General features: G+C 39.0%; 1 protein-coding gene and 1 non-coding gene across 2 annotated transcripts in view; one reads left to right on the forward strand and one right to left on the reverse strand.

Annotated features, from left to right (window-relative positions):
- The first annotated feature begins 1468 nt into the window (after window positions 1–1468).
- Window positions 1469–21318, forward strand: part of KCNK2 (potassium two pore domain channel subfamily K member 2) — a 184751-nt gene continuing 164901 nt past the window's right edge. The window contains exons 1-2 of the mRNA XM_040985309.1: window positions 1469–1639; window positions 21166–21171. Coding sequence (XP_040841243.1) covers window positions 1612–1639; window positions 21166–21171 — 34 coding nt within the window. The 5' untranslated portion in view covers window positions 1469–1611. The remainder of the gene's footprint in view (window positions 1640–21165; window positions 21172–21318) is intronic.
- Window positions 21191–21297, reverse strand: LOC121160137. The gene has a single exon (XR_005884498.1). It is a non-coding gene; the product is annotated as a U6 spliceosomal RNA (small nuclear RNA).

Genomic DNA, 21318 nt, shown 5'->3' on the forward strand with positions numbered 1-21318 from the left:
TTAGAGTTATTATTTTTCACATTCCCTTTCCGTTCCCTTCAATCTCAGCCAAATCTCCTACAAATTAGAACAACTGTGCAAAGAATGTCCAAAGAAGAGCACAAGGAAGGCTGGTGAATACACACACTTGTTTCTGTGAAAATTATCTGAAATATTCTAATGCTGTGTTTATGCACACACACCCTCATGCAGAGAGAGTAATTCTTTGTAGGTGCACACAAAAAATTCTGCCTATCTGTTGTACGATTTGAAAAGTAGTCATTCATTGTTTCAGTCAGAGGGAAGGATTATGTTACTTGAACGCTGGTATTTAATGTACATGATCACATTTATTATCATATCAAAACCAGATGTTTAAAATTTGGCCTGGAAATTCCATAGCACGGATTGCATTACCTCAGAGTCACCCTACCACCTAATGCTCACTGCTCAGCTGTATTTTGTTCTAGCTGTAATAGAGCAATAACGTGTTTCCACAAGTCTTAGTCTGGTATTAGTTGACATGTGGGCTAATTCTGGTGGGTTGAGCGAACTGGCAGGGGGTTATGCAGACCAGAGCAATTTGCTTTCCCAACAATCAGAAAATATGTGAAGAATTATTGTAATAGAGCATCTCTCTCACACCCTCTCTCTCCCTCTCTTGCTTTCTCTCTCTTCCCTTTCTGGCCTTTTGTCATTCTTTCTTTTATTCTTTGTCATTCACTCCTTTATTTAAAATTTGTCATGCTTTCTAATGTTTCTAAATACCCTTCAAACTTCTTACTGGAACAAAATCTAATTACCAACTTTCTATATCAAAAAGTATTTGGAATTTTTCTCTCATTTGCCTTTGTTACATTGCTTTGTGTAGATAAAATTAAAACCAGCAATCACAGAAAAGTGATAATATTTCTGATTTTCAAAATGTTAATGCATTTAGATAAGGTAAAAAAGATAAACCAAAAGCTAGGGGGAACGCTGCCAGGGATTCATCTGTTTGCATTAATAGGTTCCAGCAGTGGCACTGCAGGCGCAGAGCCTGGTTGCCACTGCACTTAGTAAGCACATGAGCTTAAAAATAAACTTTGACAATGTAGATCACTTTGTCCTTTCAGGAATGGAAAACACTATGTACTTCAAAGCATACTAAGCCTGATTGGAAAATGCAGTCAGAATATTGTTTCTCTGGCAGTTGGAAGGGTGCTCACAGCACATGGGTGCTTCATGTGGAAATAGCACTCGGGTCACTAACGAGTGAGAATAATGACACTGGCAACTTTGACAGCCTCATTCATGGGAAAGAAACTTCCATCTTTTAAGTTCTCTGGAGCAACTGGAATCTAGCTCCCCCCCCCCCTTTCTAATCAGGGAATATTTTCCTGAACCAAACTGCAAAAACAGAGGATTTTGAGTAGCACATTTCTCTTGGATAAAACAGCATTTGTTCATTTTGAGTGTTTTTGGAAACGAAATCTATCTACAGAGCAACATTCGCACACAAAAGGAAACAGTATGGGACGATGGCTTGTTAGTACAACTGACTCTGTTTTGGAAATTACGGACAAGAAACCTTGGAGGAAGAGCAGCATAAAAGATCAAAAGCATGATGACTCCTGATGAAAACATCACCAAATGATGAACCCGCGGGCAAAAAGGAACTGCTCCCGTAAGTATATTTGCAATAATCCACTATTTTATTTGTCTTCAAAATTCCTAGATTATGCTGAGTAGATTTATTTCCAAGCAAGTCTTTGATGTAGAGACTCTTCATTATAGACAAGTCTGTAATTAAGTTCATTGGGTGGTTTCAATAGAGGGTTAGTTACTGGATTTTTTTTTACATGACCTTGCAACACTAAAATAAATTGCACATTAATTTGGGTATGTTTTATGAGACAGCTAAGTTGCATCAGGCTTTCACTGTGGGATGTACTACTTCTGGCATTGTAAAATCTGCCAATATGTGAACCCATAAATCCCACTGCATTGGATTCTGATAATGTATACTATGGTTACATTGGTTTTGTGTTGTGGTTAATTCTGTAATTTATATGTTTTTATACAAATTCACTATTTACTTGTAATTTAAAGAGAATGTTAGCTATTTCCTGAGTGAATTTCACTGATATTGTAGGGAACACATAGCTTAGATTCTTGGCAATAGGAAACAAAGTCTTCAAGCTACATTTTGGGAAGTTGAGTTTCTTTCTACATTTCTGGAGTTTTTTCCTAAGTAGGTCTGAAACTTACCTAACTATGTATATGTAAGACTTTTTGTGGTCTTAGAAATATGAACAAAACTTGCCAAAATCTTAGCTCTATGTAAATGTTAAAAACCAAAGTCCATCATTAGTGCCTGTGTGTCATTAGATATTTTTAAGTGCTAAATGAATACTAGTATTGCATAATGGGACTAATATCACAATTGTGCAATCATCATTTTATACTGAAATTTTGCTCTGTGAATTTATCCATGAGTGCGATTGATTTTGACAGATATGACATAAAAATAGGGATATCATGCATTAATATAGTCACTAAATTTATTTCTTAACAAATTCAAATTTAGAAATGGTTAATATTGGTGGTTTTTCTTATTAAATATAAGTATTCCACTTATTGTTTATTTGAAGGCATGTCATAAAGATTTTGAACCAGTTTGGATTTTAAAGTAAATACCACTTGTAGTGTTGAGATGATAGTTTTATTGTATTGGGACTTGGAATTAGCACTTCTCTTGTCCTCTTCAAGCAGGTTGAGATGCTGGCCCGGACACTGGCTAGGTCTTCAAATGGGAAGAGCAGGTTTTAAGTGAATGGGTACATGAAAATAAACTGAGGAGCAAGTAGATGAAAAGCCAGACTGAGTGTTTTGGGGTGAGTGAAGAAAGAGTGGTGAAACGTGAGGGGACAGAGTTGAGTGGGAGTGCCAGGAAGGCCAGGGAAACTCATCACAGACACTGTTTCATTGAGTATGAGCCCAGATAGCACTAGGCTTGCACATTTATGATTTTCTAAACCTCTTGATATAGTTGCTTGTTCTGGCACAGAACATATGACCTTCTGATACTAAAGGTAGGAAGTAAGAATGGCTGTGTATGTGATTTTATTGCTTCTTGATCAGAAATGCTGATCAAAATAGACAAAGCAACAACTTTACAATTACCTTTGAAGATAAAATACTGTTGGATAATCAAATAAAACATTTGGATAAGTTTAATTTAGATCATATGTAGTATCATCTATGCAAAAATGAGTCGGTTTATAAATTATTCCTTTAAGAATTCTGTTCAGTCTCTTACTTAGAAGTGTATTTTGCAGGTAATTCTTTTAGGCAGACTTGCCGAAATCTGAGTAAGATGTTCTACAGAAATTGAAAGTTCTTTTAAGAATTAGGAGATCAGCTCATAGCATCTGAAAATATTTTTAGGCTAAGAATCATCTGGATTTACGAAGCAGAATTCTGGGGCCTCAGTCAAGAAATGATGCAATAAAAGATGTCCTAAGGACTTGTTTCTTCCTTCCTTCCTTGTTTCCTTCCTCCCTCCCTCCCTTTCTTCCTTCTATTTCTCAATCCCATCCTTCTTCCCACCCCTCTTTTCTTTCCCCTCCCCCACTTCCTTTCTTCCTTTTTTTTTTTTTTTTGAGGAGAGGGATGGCATTTGATTACAACTTTAAAGCCAAATAAGTAATGGGCGGTAGGGTGATTATGATTTTGAGGATTATCTTTAAGAGGAAAACAGATTTAGGCCTCCTGGAAGGACAGGATCAGAATGTATGCATTGATAACAAATGAAAACTTGAGTTTTTGTGGCATATTACAATCATTTCCAGTTAGTTATTTGACACAGGAGGATCTCTAACCGTTAGCCATCCAGAGATTTGTTGAGCTCCCTGCCACTGGTGGCAGGATGCACAATAAGAGGAACAGCAAGAAGGCAAAGATTGATGTTCTAAATCAGAGCAACGTGCATTGGAATTCAGAGCAGAGCCCCCATTTATGCACGTCTGAACCTTGGGCAAGCTCCCCAAGTGCTAAGCCTCTGGTTCTTTGCCTGCGAATAAGAAGAGCTATCATGTCTTTTTCAGAATTTATATGTAAATATATATATTTGTGTGTGTATAGGTATGTGCGTGTGTATATAGAAGTGTGTATATACATATATACAATTAGATAATTCATACCAACTTTCTGGCATTTAATAAAGTTCAGCTATATGGTCTTTAGGGATCTGATTTTAAAGCTCTAGTAATTCTAGCAGTTTGAAGTAACCTTAATTCCTCAGTTTTCCAAATGCTATCCAAAGAGGCAACTTAACCAAAAATATTTAATCTTTATTTAATGAAATTCTGACACACATAGGGAAATTGTAAACCTAAGCTCCGACAAGTGCAATAAAGAAACGAGCATGGTAGGATGAGGTATCTGTGTCACAGGAGTTCATTGGGATGCTTGCAACTCATATTGATGTGCCTGGATTTGGGTCCTGCGCCCACTTCCTGTGCATGTACAGCCTGAAATCCAGCAGATGATCGCTGCAATGGATGGTCCCTTGCCACCCACATGTAGGAGACCTGGATTGACTGACTGAGCCTGGCGCAGTCCTGACTGTGTAAAATAATCCTAACGAATAAATTGAAAGTGGTAAATTTTTATTCTCCTTTGTTTTATATTTTTACATAGGCTTGATGGTCCAAATCTATTTGATTGGCCATTATAGAGTTGTAAAGATTAAGATAGTGACAATACTGTATTGACAATTGCTAACTGCTTTCTCATTTCATGTTTTCTGTGCAACTTGTGTGTAATCAACTCGAGAAATCCACTTTAGTCAGCAACATGAACAATTTTTTGAAAGTCTAAAGGCTTAAAGTATTTATCTTCAATTGTTTCCTATGACAACCTTCTCTGGTGCTTATACAAATTGAAATTTTATGTGGGCAGTGCTTTAGGATGCTTGAATTTATTGTGTCCATTTGTTCCAAGATCACTTGTGCAGTAACTATATCCTACTGCTGAAGCTTCCTTAAGTGGTGTTCACACATTACAGATATGAAATAACAATCTAGTTCTTAGATTTTTTTATCTGGAAAAATTGCTATGTATTTGAGAGCATATCAGCAATGACTTACTAAATAGCATTCTATTTTCTAACGTATTTGTACCTATACTCACTTTTCTCTCACTGTAGAAGCAGAGTGGTGCTACATTCCTTCCATTTGCTCACAGTGAGAATAACAAATCCTGAAATTAAGCAAAATCATGTAATTACAAGTTTAAAATGAAGGAACAAGACTTTGCATCCATCATGAATTTTTAATTGATATGATGATTATCATTGATTTTTTTAAAAATGGAAAAACAGAGCTACAGAAAGAGAGAGATCTGTGTGCTGATTCACTACCCAAATGGCTGCATTTGGAGCTGGGCCAGGCCAAAATCAGGAACCAAGAATTCCACCTGGGTTTGCAGTGTGGACAACAGGAGCCCAGGTATTGGTGCATCTTCAGCTGCTTTTTCAGGTGCCTTAGCAAAGAGCTGGATTGGTAGTAGAGCAGCTGGAACTCAAACTGGTAGTAATGTGGGAAGGTGGCTTTGCAGGAAACAGCTTAACCTGTTGCACCACAGCACAGACCCTCCCCCTCCACGTCTGACTTTTATCCAGAAATATGTGATTCATCTACTTCTTCCATACTTTATAAGGGGGCTCAAACCTTAGTACTAGTTAACACTTAGCTTATAGTGTGCCATCTACAGAGGTCCAGTGAGTCAGGCACACAAAAGGTAAAGTGTCACACGTGTCTGCGGATTGCTCTTTTGTGTAAAAGAACCTGAGTGCCTGGAAGCTTTCTGTCATTTTTTTCTGTTGGTACTTTGCAGATACTTGAAGAAAGAAAGATGTTCATATCCATTTTCTTAGGGATTGGGAATTTGTATTACAATAGAGTCAAGGTCACCAATAAACTCTTGATTATCTTCTCTGGCTGCACAGATGATGTGGATGTGGATAAGTGCGGTCTGGGTGTGGGTGTGTGTATCTCAAGTCAGAATGGACTACATCAGCTGTAAGTCTGTTCCACAGCTCCTCAAAAGTTGATGAGCTGCCTCTTACAGGCATAGATCTTTTGCAGACTTGGGGCACAGTTACTATCTGTTGATTTCACCTAATAACCAGCTGTCATCTTAGGTAGCACAGAAAGCTTTAGTCAGCAGGAGTTACAGTTTATAAGTTTAAGACGGAAAGAGAGAACCATAAGGCACTGGGGTCCAAATATCTGATGCAAGCTAACCACTAGGTGATTTATAAATGAATTAGGTTGCCTTTTTTTGGCTTACCTTTGTCCACTCATTTGCAGGCTTTATCTTGTGTTCATCTCATTCTTTAGTTTCTCAACTTCACATAGCCCCACTCCCCACCCTACCCTATTCATGCTACCCTGGTGATGGTGGCTAGTATCTTGCTCTTGTCCATTATTTGTTTCAGAATTGTGATAAATGAATTTCTGTTGATGTGTATAGTAACCTTATATATGTGATTTCTTTTATCTCCGTTTGCTTTTCATTTAAAGGTTAACATTACACATACTCTACAAGTTTGTTGTTGGTGGTGGTATTGGTGACATTTCATGACAATGTAGACTTACAGAGGATATTATGAAATAGAGGGCTTTGATAGATTTTGAATTTCGTGGAATAATTACAAGAGAAGACCTTGCTCTGCTTGCACATACTTCAGATGTTATCTTACTATTCCTTCCTCTTGTGAGAAAAGCAGACTAAATTAGAGCCCAGCTAATGGAGGTGTGATTACAGGTAATTAGTGTGATGTGTAAGTGTTTTGTTTCCATTGTGCTGTTGGTGATCTTCTGAAGTCCTAGGGGAGAAGTCAAGGTGAGTCAGTTGTATGTCAACACAACTAGCCACTTTGCACCTTTTGATTTTGGAGAGTTTTATGCAGTGCTAGCCTACTGGAGAATTTTTTTTTCCCTTCAAGTTTCAAAGGTTTGGTTCGTTTTTTGAGAAAGGAACAGGTTCTTCCACTTCTCTAGATTGAGATAGGCTTCTGACAAAAGGCACATTTTTGTTTTGTATATGTCTGTGTGATTGTTTCTAAATTTATATTAGGGAAAATTCAATAATTTTGTATGTACAAGTCTTTGACTTTTCAGGTCTAGTGTCTTGGCAACCATCACTATAATCAAGATAGAGAATAGATTTTCAGCCCGGAATTGTTCCCTCGTATTGTCGCTGTGTGGTCAAGGCCTTCCCGTCTCTAATGCCTCACACACTTACTTCTCTCTCTATGGTTCTGCCTTTTCCAACAAGTGATATATAAAAGCATGCAGTTTACAGTCTTTTGTGTGTGGTTGCTTTCACTACAGGCAGGATCCGTTTGCAGTTTACTCACCCCCTGGTTTTAACAGTTCACCTCTTTATTCCTGAGCAGTGTATTATATAGATTTGTGATGCCATTCACCAAAGGAGAGCATCCAGCTGGTTACTGGTTTTTGGTGACTACGACCAAAGCTGTTCTCAATATCATGTGCTGTAAGCATGGGGTTTTATGTGAGCATGAGTGGAATCGGGAGTCTTATAGTAAATCTACATTATTTTACAAAACAAACAAACAAACTGCCAAAACGCTTTCTTTATAGAAACGCTTTACTATTTTATATTACAAAAGTCAACATATATACTCACTCTCTGTCCTAACTGGAAACAGTTTTCTTATTTTACTTTTTATTTGTTGTTGATTAATTGTTGCTAATTAATCATTTCAATAAATCATTATCTTGATGATTCTGGATTTTGATGGATCTAGGATTTGCAGATTTTTTTCCCTATAGGTTGTGTTCATTCTCTTAGGCTACTTAAAAATATTTTAGTTTTAGTGTAGTATGAATGATTGATTTTTTCTTATGTCTCATATTGTTAGTGTCATATCTGACACTTTTAAAAATCTAACTTCAAGGAGAATCAAGATGGCAGAATAAGGTAAGGACATGTCTAAACAGACGGAGAACCATTTAATCAGGATGAAGCAGAGAGGGCACATTCCAGGTAATAGGAGAGGACATAACAGCAGAGGGGTACCTGGAGACTGACAGACACAGGAAAGGAGTGGACACAATGGTGTAGTGTTGCAGTGACTGATACTCCAGTGGCATTCAGCTAACAGTAGTCTGAACTCCACCAGCATCCAGGTGGGAAGGGACTTTCACTGGGAGCTTGGGAGGTGCACCCAGACAAAGACCTGTCTGTCCTGCTGCTCTGTTTGATTTGACTAGGAGCAGAGACAGAGCAGCAAATCCCAGACTGGCAGTGCGAGAACAGGGTGGATTTCACAGCCCAGTCAGCCCCCAAGAGCTGAATTGGGCGTCATTTTGCTTAAGGAGGCAAAGGGCAAGGGAAAGGACTGAGCATGCACTGAGCTGGGAGTGAGCTCATTTCTGACTCAGGGAACTGCAAAAATGTGGCATCCTACAGGTTCCACCCAAGACATGTCTGGGTAGCCCTCAGACCTGACAGCCAGCAGATTAAGAACTCTAGTAGTGGTAAGTCAGGAGCCATTTTGTACACTGTGACAAAAGCTTTAGGACTGCAGGGGACAACAGAGAACGGCACAGGTGCTGAACTCATGAGAACTCACTGTGTTCAGTGGATTGCACTGGTCCCACAGGAAAATAATACTGACTGTGGCATCGTACGGGTCAAAATAGGTCCGTGTGGCACCCAGACCTAATGTCCAACAGGTTCGGGCAAGATCAGCACCACCAACAACCTAGCTGTATAAGACACCTGGTGTCTCCCTAATACTGGGACCTGCTCCAACCAAAAGTGGGAGAAAGGTTGCAGAGACAACAATGCAGCCTCAGCATGGTATCACAGGAGGTGGAGATTGGTGAGCCAGGAGTTGGGGCTACAGAGTTCTTTGTGGAAATCTAACATAAGAACCCAGACCTGGAACTGGCTGGAGAGAGTGGCACAATTGGCTGTAAGCAAAGAATTGTGTACCAACTACAATAAGTAAAATCAAACTGTAGACCCATGAGTGACACAGCTTAGAAACCTGCCCCAAGGAGAATAATCTAATAACCAGAAGTACAATGATCAAGAGCAAAAGAAGAGACAAAGGCACTATGAATATTACTGAACACTCCCCTGCAAAGGAGCAAAACTCTATGCCAACCTCAGAGTTAACTGAGGAAGACATCAAGAAAATGGGGGACACAGAATTCAGAAAACTCATTTTAAAGCTTCTGATCAACAATGAGAAACACATACAAGAGTTCAAAGAATTTAAGGAATATATTAAACAGGAAATAGCAGCAATAAAGCAAATCAAGGCTGATATATCAGAAAATAAGAACAGAGAAGAACAAATTAAAAGTACAGTGGAGAGTCTCCAAAGTAGAATGAAGCAAGCAGAAGAAAGAATCTCAGAATTGGAAGATATTTCCTGTCATCGGGGGAAGGAAACAAAAAGTTGGAGGTAGAGCTGGATCAGGCCAAAAAAAGTATTCAAGAATTGAAAGACACTATTAACAGGCCTAATATAAGAGTTATGGGAGTCCCAGAAGGTGCAGAAAGAAAAACATGTTTAAAATTGTACTCATTGAAATAATAAAGGAAAATTTTCCTAATCTAGAGAAAGAATTGGGAAACAAGATCCAGGAGGGGCATAGAACTCCCAACAAACCTGGTCAAAAGCAATCTTCTTTTTTTTAAAGATTTATTTTTATTATTTTTTCATTGGAAAGGCGGATATACAGAGAGGAGGAGAGACAGAGAGGAAGATCTTCCATCCGATGATTCACTCCCCAAGTGAGCGCAACAGGCCGATGCTATGCCGATCCGAAGCCAGGAGCCTCTTCTGGGTCTCCCACGCGGGTGCAGGGTCCCAAAGCTTTGGGCTGTCCTCGACTGCTTTCCCAGGCCACAAGCTTTGGGCTGTCCTCGACTGCTTTCCCAGGCCACAAGCAGGGAGCTGGAAGGGAAGCGGGGCTGCCGGGATTAGAACCGGCGCCCATATGGGATCCCGGGCGTGCAAGGCGAGGACCTTTAACCACTTGCGCCACCGCGCCGGGCCCCAAAAGCAATCTTCATCAAGACACTTTATCATCAAGCTGCCTGCGATTGAACCTAAGGAAAAGATCCTTAAATGTGCATGTGAAAAGAATCAATTGACATATAGAGGAATGCCAGTTAAACTCGCAGATCTCTTACAGGAAACTCAATAGGCGAGAATGGAGTGACATATTCCAGATTCTAGTAGAAAAAATTGTTGGTGCAGGATAACATATCCAGCAAAGCTTTCTTTTGTCTTTGAAAATGAAATAAAATTCTTCCAGAGTAAAGAAGTTAAAAGAATTTGCCTCTTCCAAACCTGCCCTACAAATGATACTTTAAGATTTTCTCTTGACAGAGAAGAGGAATAGCACCTACCAAAACCAAAGGCAAATTGAAAGAACATCCCAGTAAACTGACAGCACAAGACTAAACCAATGAACAACCCATTCCTAAAATGATAGGACCAAAGTACCACGCATACATATTAAACTCTGAATGTAAATGGCTTAAGCTCAATCAAAAGTCATAGATTAGTAGGCTGGATTAAAAAACAAAACCCATGTATTGTTGTTTAGAAGAGACACGTTTCACTAACAAAAGTCAACAGAAACTATATCTCATGGGTTTTAATGTTTTCTGTTAGTTTCATCTCTTCAAAACACTTTCTTCAGATTAAGTTATTCATTGACTCATAGATCACACAGTAGCATCATTTTTCGTCTAGAAGGTTCTTGATTTTCATTTCTTCAGCTACACATTAGTCATTTAGAAGCATGTTATTTAACATCATGGTGTTGTTAATTTCTTTTTGCTTCCTGATGTTGATTTTGTATTATGACTTTTCATTTGAGGGGATGTACAGTAGCTGTGAAATGGAGACTAACATATCCAGATGTGAGGATACAATGTAGCATGCATTTCTTCTTCCAGACAAAGATGGACTTACAATGAAACTGTTTACTATATCTTGACAATAGGATGCTGGACTCTCTGTCATTGTCCATGCCCGCAGTGACGGACATATGACTGAGTGTGAAGAACTACACTTTAGTAATGATATAGGGGAACTAGAGGAGCTAGCTGAGGGGTTGAAATTGGGGATAGTATAAGGGAAATACCAGGAGCCTATGGAACTGTATCATAAAGTGATAATAATAATAATAATAAAATGTAAAATGTGAAAAAATCCAACTTCATGAAAATTTCCTAATTTCAGTAATTTTTTTTAGTATATTGTAATTTTATGCTTTACATTTTGTAATTGATTTTGAGGTACTTTTTGTAATAGGTGTGAATGTATGTCCCAGTATTTAAACATATGAATGCTCTATTATTTAGCACCATTTATTCAAAAGAAAACCATTTTTCCATAGAGTTTTCTTTGTACTTGAAAAATCAGTTGACCCTGTTTCTTTAGGTCCAGATTTTATTTTTCCTATTATTTAAAATATTTTAATTGCTTACTGTTAAAAAATCTGAGCCAGAGCTCCCATCTCTTGAGTCTCTCCTGTAAACGTGGGCTGGATCAGGCTGATGCCAATGTCATTCTGCCACAGGGGTGGCAGGAACTAAAGGACTTGAGCCATAACCCACTGCCTGGAAACTGGAATTCTGACTTGGAGCCAGGACTCAAACCCAGGTATTCCAGTGTGCGATGTGAACATTCTAACCTGTGTTAATCGCTATGCCAGACGCTCACTTCATCTTCTAATCATGCGTGTGTATACGCTTTCGGTAATACCATAGCATCTTGATTATTATAGCTTTAAAGTAATGGAAGAAGCAGTGCGAGGACATTCATTTGCTCCTTTTTATCAAAAAAAAATTTAAAGCATTTACCTTCCTACATACATTTTAGAATGAATTTCATAGTATTTACAAAAAATCTGTTACAATTTTGATTTGGATAACTGTTGAATTTATACTATCATTTTGGAGAAGACAGCATAACAATACTCAGCCTTCCCATGTACTCTCTCTCTCTTCTTTTAATATTTATTTTATTTTTATTATAGAGTCAGATATACAGAGAGAACGAGAGACAGAGAGAAAGATCTTCCATTCATTGATTCACTCCCCAACGGCTGGAGCTGTGCTGGTCAGAATCCAGGATCCCAGAGCCTCTTCCATGTCTCTCACCCAGGTGCAGGGTCCCAAAGCTTTGGACCATCCTCAACTGCTTTCCTAGGCCGCAGTCAGGGAGCAGGATGGGAACCTGGGCTGTCAGAATTAGAACCAGCACCCATGTGGTGCAAGGTGAGGACTTTAGTTGCTATGCTACCACATTAGAGCCCCATGTACTCTTTCAAAGCTCTTGGAATTCTGTTTCTTTTGACAGTGATTTTGTGCATTTTCTCACAGAGATTTTGTACACATTTTTTTTATTAGAGTCACAGTTAGGTATTTCATTTTGGGGGAATTACGAGTGATACCTTTAAAAATTCTGTTTCCAGTTTTGATTGTTAGTCTGTAGACATCTGTTGTATATTGACATGTATCTTGCACATTTGAAGAGTTCATGTCTTAATTCTAGAATCTTTTGTGCAATTTTGTATGTAGATAATGCTGCCACTGAGTAGAGACAGACACATAGCTTTTATTTTTTCCTCCGACCTATGTGTTTTAAGTTCATTTGCTTGTTTTAGTGCATTGTTCAGCACTTTCAGTACCGCGCTGAGCAGGAGTAAAGAGGACAGGCGTCTTTTCTTCGGTCCAAATTTTGGTGTTTTCATCACGACATTAGTTATAGCTTTTTCTGTTTTCATTGGCTGTTGTAGTTTTAATTGATGCACTTGATCAGTTTAAGGAAATTCCCTTCCAGGTTTGCTGAGGGTGCTTGGTGTGTGTTTGCCATGGATGGCTTTCAAAGGTTTCAAACTTCTTTTCTGTGTCCATGTATCTGACCATGTATTTTCTTTGTCCTGTAGTGATTCATGTGATAAATTGTATTGACTAAATTGTGAAGGTTGAAGCAGTCATTTTTGAGGATCAACTCCAAACTGTGAGAGGTTTTTCTTCCTAGTGTATTGGTGAATTACATTGGCTAATATTTTAAGGATTTTCACATATATGTGCATGAGGAGTACTGATTTGTTGTGTTTTCTTGCCCATCTGTTGTCCCATGTCAGGGTAATTGTCATCTCAAAATGTCAGAAATTTTCTTCCTCAAAACTTTCAGAAAATACTGATGGCTATAAAAATTTCTATTTAAACTAGTGGGGAAGCTAATGACTAATACATAGTCTACCTTTTTGAAACAAATGGTGTTAATATGTCACTGACCACAGACAGTGGTAGGGACAACAGTTTTAAAAATCCTGGAAGAGTAAGACTCCTGTGTGTGTTGGAGGTGCTGCTTTTTGCCATAGACTGACGTGCACAAATGCTAAATCGAGCTCTTAGGACTCATGAGACAAAGCTTTACAGATAATCTGATTTTCATCTTCCTGTCTATTTTTAGAAATGTTCAGTGAGGCTGAACCTTGTGTGCTGTTTCTCACTCAAACAGATCCCACTCTTTCCTAGATAATGAGTGTGCCAAAGATCCTGAAAAAGAAGAAATGGGTTTGCTTAACTGTTTTAAAGGGCTGATCTTTTGAGTAGATGAAACATAAAGCAAGGTCATTACAGATAGGGCAAAGAGCAAGAGAAGCAAAATATTCAAAGCACACTGTGGTTGTCCTTGAGAGTATAGATAACTATTTGTTTTCATGTATCTAATATCTCCTTTGGGTATGCTAGGGTTTTAAAAATATGAATTCCCGTGGAAACAAAAGAGCATAGGGGTCTCTTATTGTTATGCAAACAGAATAACTCAGAATAGTTACAGTACAGTAATTACAGGAAAGCATGGAAGGTCAATTGAAAGGCTGATGAAAGATCTGCCTCCCTTCCCTGCACCCTCCCTTGCCTTCCCTCTGTCAACCCCTCTCCTTCTCCCTCTCCTATTCTTTATTGCTCTTTCTTTGCTCTTCTACTCTTTTCCTCTCTCCCTCTTTCTGCCTCTTCCTCTCCCTCTTCCTTTGTCTTTCTCCCACACATGCATACTCTCTCTCTGTCTCTCCCTCTCCCCCCTCCCTACCTCTCTCCCTCCCTCTCCCCTTCTCTTGGTCTCTCCCTCCCTCCTTCCCTCCTTCCCTCTTTCTGTCCCTCCCTCTCACTCTGAGGCTCTCCCTCTCCCCCTCTCTTGGTCTCTTCCTCCCTCCTTCCCTCCTTCCCTCCCTCTCAGGCTCTCCCTCTCTCTCCTTCTCCCTGTGTAACCGATGCAATGGTCACCTTGGGATTAGGCTGTCATTTTTTATCCCATGTTTATACTCCAGTGGAAATGTGGTCTTGTGCTCTTTTTACTTGTTGAATCTTGTGATTAGTGGCAAATTAAGCCTGTGAATACAGAGTGGATTAAAATGATGACTCTCCAAATGTTGTCGAAGAGAAGGGAGAGAGAGGTGTAGGGGAGTCAGGGGGCAAGGGAGCATGGGCGTCTCCTTGGAGCTGTGCTCGTGGAGTGCATGGAATCTGTTGTTTATACTAGTAAAAAAAAATAAATAAAAGCAGAAGCTGAAACTGTTTAGGGTTTTTCTCAATGCAGTAGTAGTTAAGTAAAAGTGGTTGAAAGTGACTTCTAAGGGACTAGAGTATTCTCTGCCTAGTGGCAAGCTTTTCTCAAACTAAATGATATTTTTAATATTCTTCTTATAGCATTCCTTTGTTTGCTTAATGAATACCGTAGTGAGTCTGAAACACATTGGCACCTATAGAATTGCAATCAAACATTGAAAAGAGTATAATCTGCTATATCCATATGCTCTGATAATGTTAATATAGTGTAACTATGAAAAATGGGACATTGGGGATAGCTTATATTAAATCATAACTTTCAATCCCCTTAATAATTATCTTAACTATTAGTAATATTAACATTAGTATTTTAAAGTTATTCTGTAAGTAGTTATGGTGTTTGATATCATTCCCTGCAACCTTGAGATTCAGGAATCTTGGTAAGGGGAAATGTGAAATTTAGATGGCTTATTAGAGAAATTAGTTTTTAAAGATTTATTTATTATTTTTTTTTTATTGGAAAGGCGGATATACATAGAGGAGAGACAGAGAGGAAGATCTTCCGTCCAATGATTCACTCCCCAAGTGAGCGCCACGGCCGATGCCATGCCGATCAGAAGCCAGGAGCCTCTTCCAGGTCTCCCATGCGGGTGCAGGGTCCCAAAGCTTCGGGCCGTCCTTGACTGCTCTCCCGGGCCACAGACAGGGAGCTGGAAGGGAAGCAGGGCTGCTGGGATAGAACCGGCGCCCATATGGGATCCTGGGCGTGCAAGGCGAGGACCTTAACCACTGCGCCACCGCGCCGGGCCCGAGAAATTAGTTTTTAAAACTGAATTTGAATGGGAAATAGTTACACTCACTCACAAGATGATTTATCTTCCCATGACTATGGTTCGTATGTGTCGCCCCAAATCATGCATTAGAAATGCAGCTGTGTTGGCAGGTGGGCCTGCTGAGAGGTGATTAACATACCAGGGCTCTGTCCTAATGAAGGAAATAGCATCTTCTCTTGGTAGGTCCCCATGTGCACTGATCTGGCTTCGGCCAGGGAGTGAACAAAGAGCCTTTGCCAACATGGGTAACATGATCTCCTTCTTCCCAGCTCCAAGAACTTCAAGGAAATACTTTATGTTCTTCAAAATTTACCATGTTTCTGTATTCGGTTAAAGCAACACAAAACAAAGTATAAAGCATACATGCTTATGATATTTCTGAATATTGCATAGTTTGCATGCATGCAATTGAGAACATAAGAAGTATTACGTAATATAACATGCATAATGTAGATACAAATATGCATTTCTCAGCTATGTTCCTTTTTTTTCAAAGGCTTAGAAAAAGTTACCCACCCCTGGCAGCAATGAAAGTCTTTTGTAGCATAATTGTGGTTTTGATTGAAACTGAGATCTGCAGAATGAAAATTTTGGTTTTGTCATTTTTCCATCAAAGGAAGCCAAGACAGCTTTGAGAAATGCATGTGTCCAAGTATGCATCAAGAAACATTGGTTTATAAGTATGGAATGAATTTTAAAAGACTACAATGAGCTAAAAGTGGCACAATTTGAGCAAGATAATAATTGCAACAAACCTCATCAAATATTTAAGTATGTTATAAGAAAAACAATTAACTGGAGATTTAGAGAAGGTCTCTTTAAAATTAACAAATGGAAATTGAAGGGTAAGTTGAGGAGAAGCAGAGAAGATGCTGGGCAGATGCCAGGTCGAGCACAGGAGAGCTCGGATTGTGACACTGAGTGTCATGGCATCAAGCAAAGGTTTTGGTTTTCAATTCTTAACACAATGGGAACTTCTTGGTGTGTTTCGTGCAAGGAGAGGATATGACCAGACTTGCATTTTTGGAAGATCACTTTGACTACTACATGGCCAGTAGACTGGGAATGTCAAGAGAAGAATTGGAGAGGCTCTGAGAGTAAGGGAACACTGGTGGTGCAAACTGTAGCTGGCAAGGTTTAAGGAGGTTTCGTCCACTTACTGACTGCTATTATGCAGTTATAACTCAGAGAAAAATATTCTAAGACAGACTTCTTGATTTATAAAGTAACTGTGCAAACTGGGTAGAGTTGGCCCTGGATATCTGATAAAATTAGTTATGTTGTCCTTATTCCATTATCATCATTAATTGGGTGTGTAACAGACTATTCCAATAGAAACGTTACTAATTTTTATATTGATAATGACATTTATTAGACACTTTTCACAGAATACTTATTTAGTAGCATAATGTCACTTTTAAAGTATTGGTTAAAGTATCTGAAAAGGTAAAATTACTTAGCTTTTAAAATGATTAGGTATTTATTTGAAATGTTACAGAAAGGGAGAGGCAGAGGCAGAGAGGGGTCGAGATCTTCAATCCACCGGTTCACTTCCTAGATTTCACAGCAGCTAGGGCTGGGCAGGCCAAAGACAGGAGCCTGGAGTATCCCATTTGGGTATGGAAAGCAAAATACTTAGACAATCTTCTTCTTTCCCAGTGCAATAATAGGCAGCTGGATCTGAAATAGAGCAGCTGGGACTTGAACCAGTGCCCATGTGGAATGGCGACACTGCAGGCTATGTCTTAGCATATTGAGCCACAGTGCTGAACCCCAAATTACTTACCTTTACTTTTATTTTTATCTTCAATGAGACAAAGTGTTGACCTTCCCTCAAAATAAGTTGCAGAATATTGTATCCTTTTAGAGTTCATACTTAAATAAAAAAATAATCTGTGTTAAGACGCATAGATTTTTCCCACTAACAAACACTCAAGCAAGAAAGTTATTGAGCAGAGATGTCCGGTAGGACTAAGTCAGTTGTTTATGGCTGGCACTCAAAAGTTGCTGCATCCATGTTGGTTGGCCTCTATTGTATACTGAAGTTTGTTCAGTATTTAAATACCACTCTGATCATGATTATCAAAATCACATTTCCACTTCTCAATTGGGACACATTTAAGTGAATTCACTTTGTATAGTTGGAATTAAAGTTTGAGGCCAGATAACATTCTGACTTACCACCTTCAATCCTTTTTGGGAGGAGTGGGGGAGATTGTCAAAGAAATTTGTAGTCATCTTTAGAGGTTTATCTCGCCTTGCATCCTCTAGCTTTCAGTATATTTGGTTATAATCCACAAAGAACACAAGTTATTGTGTTTCTCTTATACCTTTCTTCTTTTCTTTGACAAACACACACAAACTGAATGGTAAGAATGAAATTAATAGCTTCTGACTTGATTGTTCTTTATAGCCTTTGCCTATGTTCCTGTGGTCCGTTCTACTTTTTACTCGTTGAACACTATATTAGTGGTGTATTAAACCTATGATTATGGAGTAAATTTGAAAGTATGTATCACATTTTTTTTAAAGAAAGGAAGAGGGAGGGATGAAGTATTGTTATAGCCTTTGATTTGTGCCTATAAACACTTGCCTATAAACCCCTTTCTCTTTATATAAATATATATTACTATTTTTAGAAAGAAGATCATATTGTTTTACCATGTTGTATTTTAAAAATGTCAGGAGAATTGAGTTCGCCATGAGTCGTCATAGAGCTACTGCTCAAAATTTATAGTACTAATTGCTTTTCTCTCTTGTTGAATGAGTGTGCATTTTCTTTTATTTCTGCAAACTTTAAGAGTATAGTGTTTCAGATATTCACAGTGAGAGCCTCTGTACTGTGATGTCCAATAATAACGGTTGGGAACAAATCTAGTGAATAAGTGTGTCATTCTTGGAATTATTACTCAAAATCAAAGAAAAGCCCAACCAGAAAGACATTTAGTTTACTGCTCTTGAATGGCTTGTCAATTAGTTAAAAACATACCGATAACACTCAGTGTCTCCTAAGGCTTGACTGTTATCTCTCAGAAGTGAACTTCAAAAATGAAATACCAGAAATAGTTCAGCGTTGGTGCCTTTCGATGTCAGTAGTTTCCCCATGTGATTGCTAATGGATGGCACTCATTGAGATGTGTGAATCCTAAACAGAAACTTGCCTTCTACTCTGTGCTGTGTTTCTGCTACATACATTCAAATAGCCAGTTGAAAAAGGGAACTCCAATGAAAAGATCATATGTGAAATATCACCTTATCACCTTTTAAATCCTTTTAGAAGTCTTCTGATCTGCCTCCCTCTAATCTTTTAGGATAATCAAAGACAACTCAATGGTGATAGGAAGACATCATCATTTCGAAAGTTCTAAATGAGCCCAAATTTTAAAAGGCCAATATGTTTTCATTGGTGGATAATAGTGGGTTATTAAAGTCTATTTTTAACTTTACAGTAATTTTCATCTATCTTTGGGCAGTAAAAACCCAGTTGTTTAAGAAATGTGATTTTTTTTCCTGTAGTGAACTTAAATTTTATTTTAACTTCTAAATTTCACCTGGAAAAAAGCTAATCTTGGTGAATATGTTGGTTATTAGATGCATTGTGCTGGCTGGTTTCAGGGACACACAGAAGCTGATGTGGCATCATCTCTGGGTTTGTGAAGTTATCATTGGAGGAGGTTGGCATTTGAATCAGTGACATGAGAAAGGAGACGCCTCCCTCACTCATTGTAGGCAGACACCATCCAATCCATTGAGGGCCTGGATAAAATAAAAACTCAGAGGAAAGGTACATTTGCCTTTTCTTCTGGAGTCAGGATAATCATCTTGTGCCTTTCAACATCGGAATTCTGAGGTCCTAGGCCTTTGAATTATGCCATCAGCTTTCTTGGTTCTCCAGTTTTAAGGTGGCCTCAGTGTTTATTCCTCTCCAAGAACTTTGGAGCCAATGTCTGTGGATTCTAGGATCAGTCCATCTGATTGATTTCATTTCCTGGAGAAACCTGACCAATATAATCAATATGGGTTTTCTTCTGTTGCTTTCATGATTTGTTAATCAAAATTCAGGATCAACCTCTAGGTTCTGGGATTTTAAAAGATCTGTGGCCTTGACGTAGAGAATTTGATATCTGTCTTAGAGGAGTTTGCTGTGACATTCTGGTCACTGAGTCCTCTACATATGTCACTGTGTTTTCCTTTGCCTTTACATTGGGCCTCTTCAAGCTTGTGTGGCAATTTCTGAGTCCCTCTGATTAAACACAAGAAATGTGTAGCTTGTCTCTTGTGCTGTTCTGGACCCACAGGGGAATTTTCTGATGTTTTCTCAGACCATTGTGGCTGGATACTTGATGCAGTCATTTCAATTCAATGCTGCTATGACAAGCAGAACATAGTCTAATTTTTAAGGTTTATTTATTTTTATTACAAAGTCAGATATACAGAGAGGAGGAGAGACAGAGAGGAATATCTTCCGTCTGATGATTCACTACCCAAATGGCCACAATGGCCAGAGCTGAGCTGATCCGAAGGCAGGAGCCAGGAGCCTCTTCCATGTCTCCCACCCAAGTGCAGGGTCCCAGAGCTTTGGACTATCCTCAATTGCTTTCCCAGGCCACAAGCAGGATAGGAAGTGGGGCTGCTGGGATTAGAGCTGGCGCCCATATGGGATTCCAGTGCATGCAAGGCAACGACTTCATTCACTGAGCCACTGCACCGGGCCCAAACATAGTCTATTTTAAAGGAATGGAGTCTCTTACTGAGATCTGCTGAAGCAAGTTCTAAATCACAATCAATTTGCGTTTCTCTCACTATCCCCAGTCCTGTTTGGGATCTGTAACCCTCTTCCTGTCTACATTGGCCTTGAGTTAAAGGAAGACAAAGTGCTTCTTTCCAAGGAGGGAAAACATCTACTTTTCATTTTCCCTGAGTTTTCTTTTTCTCTATCCCAGATAGTCCATCTTTTCTGAAGTACTAAGGAAATGAAAGAAACCCTGGATTTCACATATATCATTAGGCCTTCACATGCAATCATTACAGGAGGATTTTGGCTTTTAAACTCCAAAATTAGTGATTTACTTCTTTCTTTTCTGAAAGCTGTGAGTCTGTAAGTGTGTTTATCAGTGGGAGTAGAGGCACATGAGTGAAAAGAATGACTTGAAACAATAAAAGAATCAGTGCAGTTATACAGCAGCCGAGTGTGGACAGTAGAACTGATAACAGGTGGATTTTTTACAGTGGACAGATTTTTGAAATGGAAAGAGGTGGCTCTAAAATGGGAGCCTTCCGTAATGGTGTTGCTTCTGCTGTGAAACAACTGTGATCATTTCTTCCAGAAAGCTCCTTCTTGCATTTTAAGAACTTTCTTGAAAGCTTACTTTGTGTATGTACATACACACAGGTGTGTGTGTGTGTGTGTGTGTGTGTGTGTGTGTGTGTGTGTGTGTGTGTGTCCTGTATGGCTAGATAGGGCAGGAAAGTTAGTCTTGGAAATAAATGAGCTTTCTGGGCTCTGACCAGTCCCTGATATAAAGACCTCTTCCTGTGTATCCCCAGAAACTTCTGTCTATCCATCTATGCAGGAGTGAGTGAGCTGATTCAGTTGCTCCACATTCTGCTCCTTTGATGGTTTTCAGATTAGGACACAAAAGTGAGGGATCAAATTTGCATCCCAGTTTTGAAGATTTTCTCACCCAATATCAGGAACACCCAGCAAGCAGGGTGCAGAATTAAGTCTACTGTCTAGAACTAGCTCCTGAGTGGATGTACTACACCCCACCAATTTGCATGTCATCTTTGAGAAGGGGCCATTGTGATAATCTCTGTATTGTTCCAATTTTAGTGTACGTGCTGCTGAAACCTGCACCTGGCTGGGCTTCTGTTTTGT

Source organism: Ochotona curzoniae, unplaced genomic scaffold, assembly GCF_017591425.1.
Source record: "Ochotona curzoniae isolate NIBS_2020 unplaced genomic scaffold, NIBS_Ocur_1.0 contig_430, whole genome shotgun sequence".
Classification (NCBI taxonomy): domain Eukaryota; kingdom Metazoa; phylum Chordata; class Mammalia; order Lagomorpha; family Ochotonidae; genus Ochotona; species Ochotona curzoniae.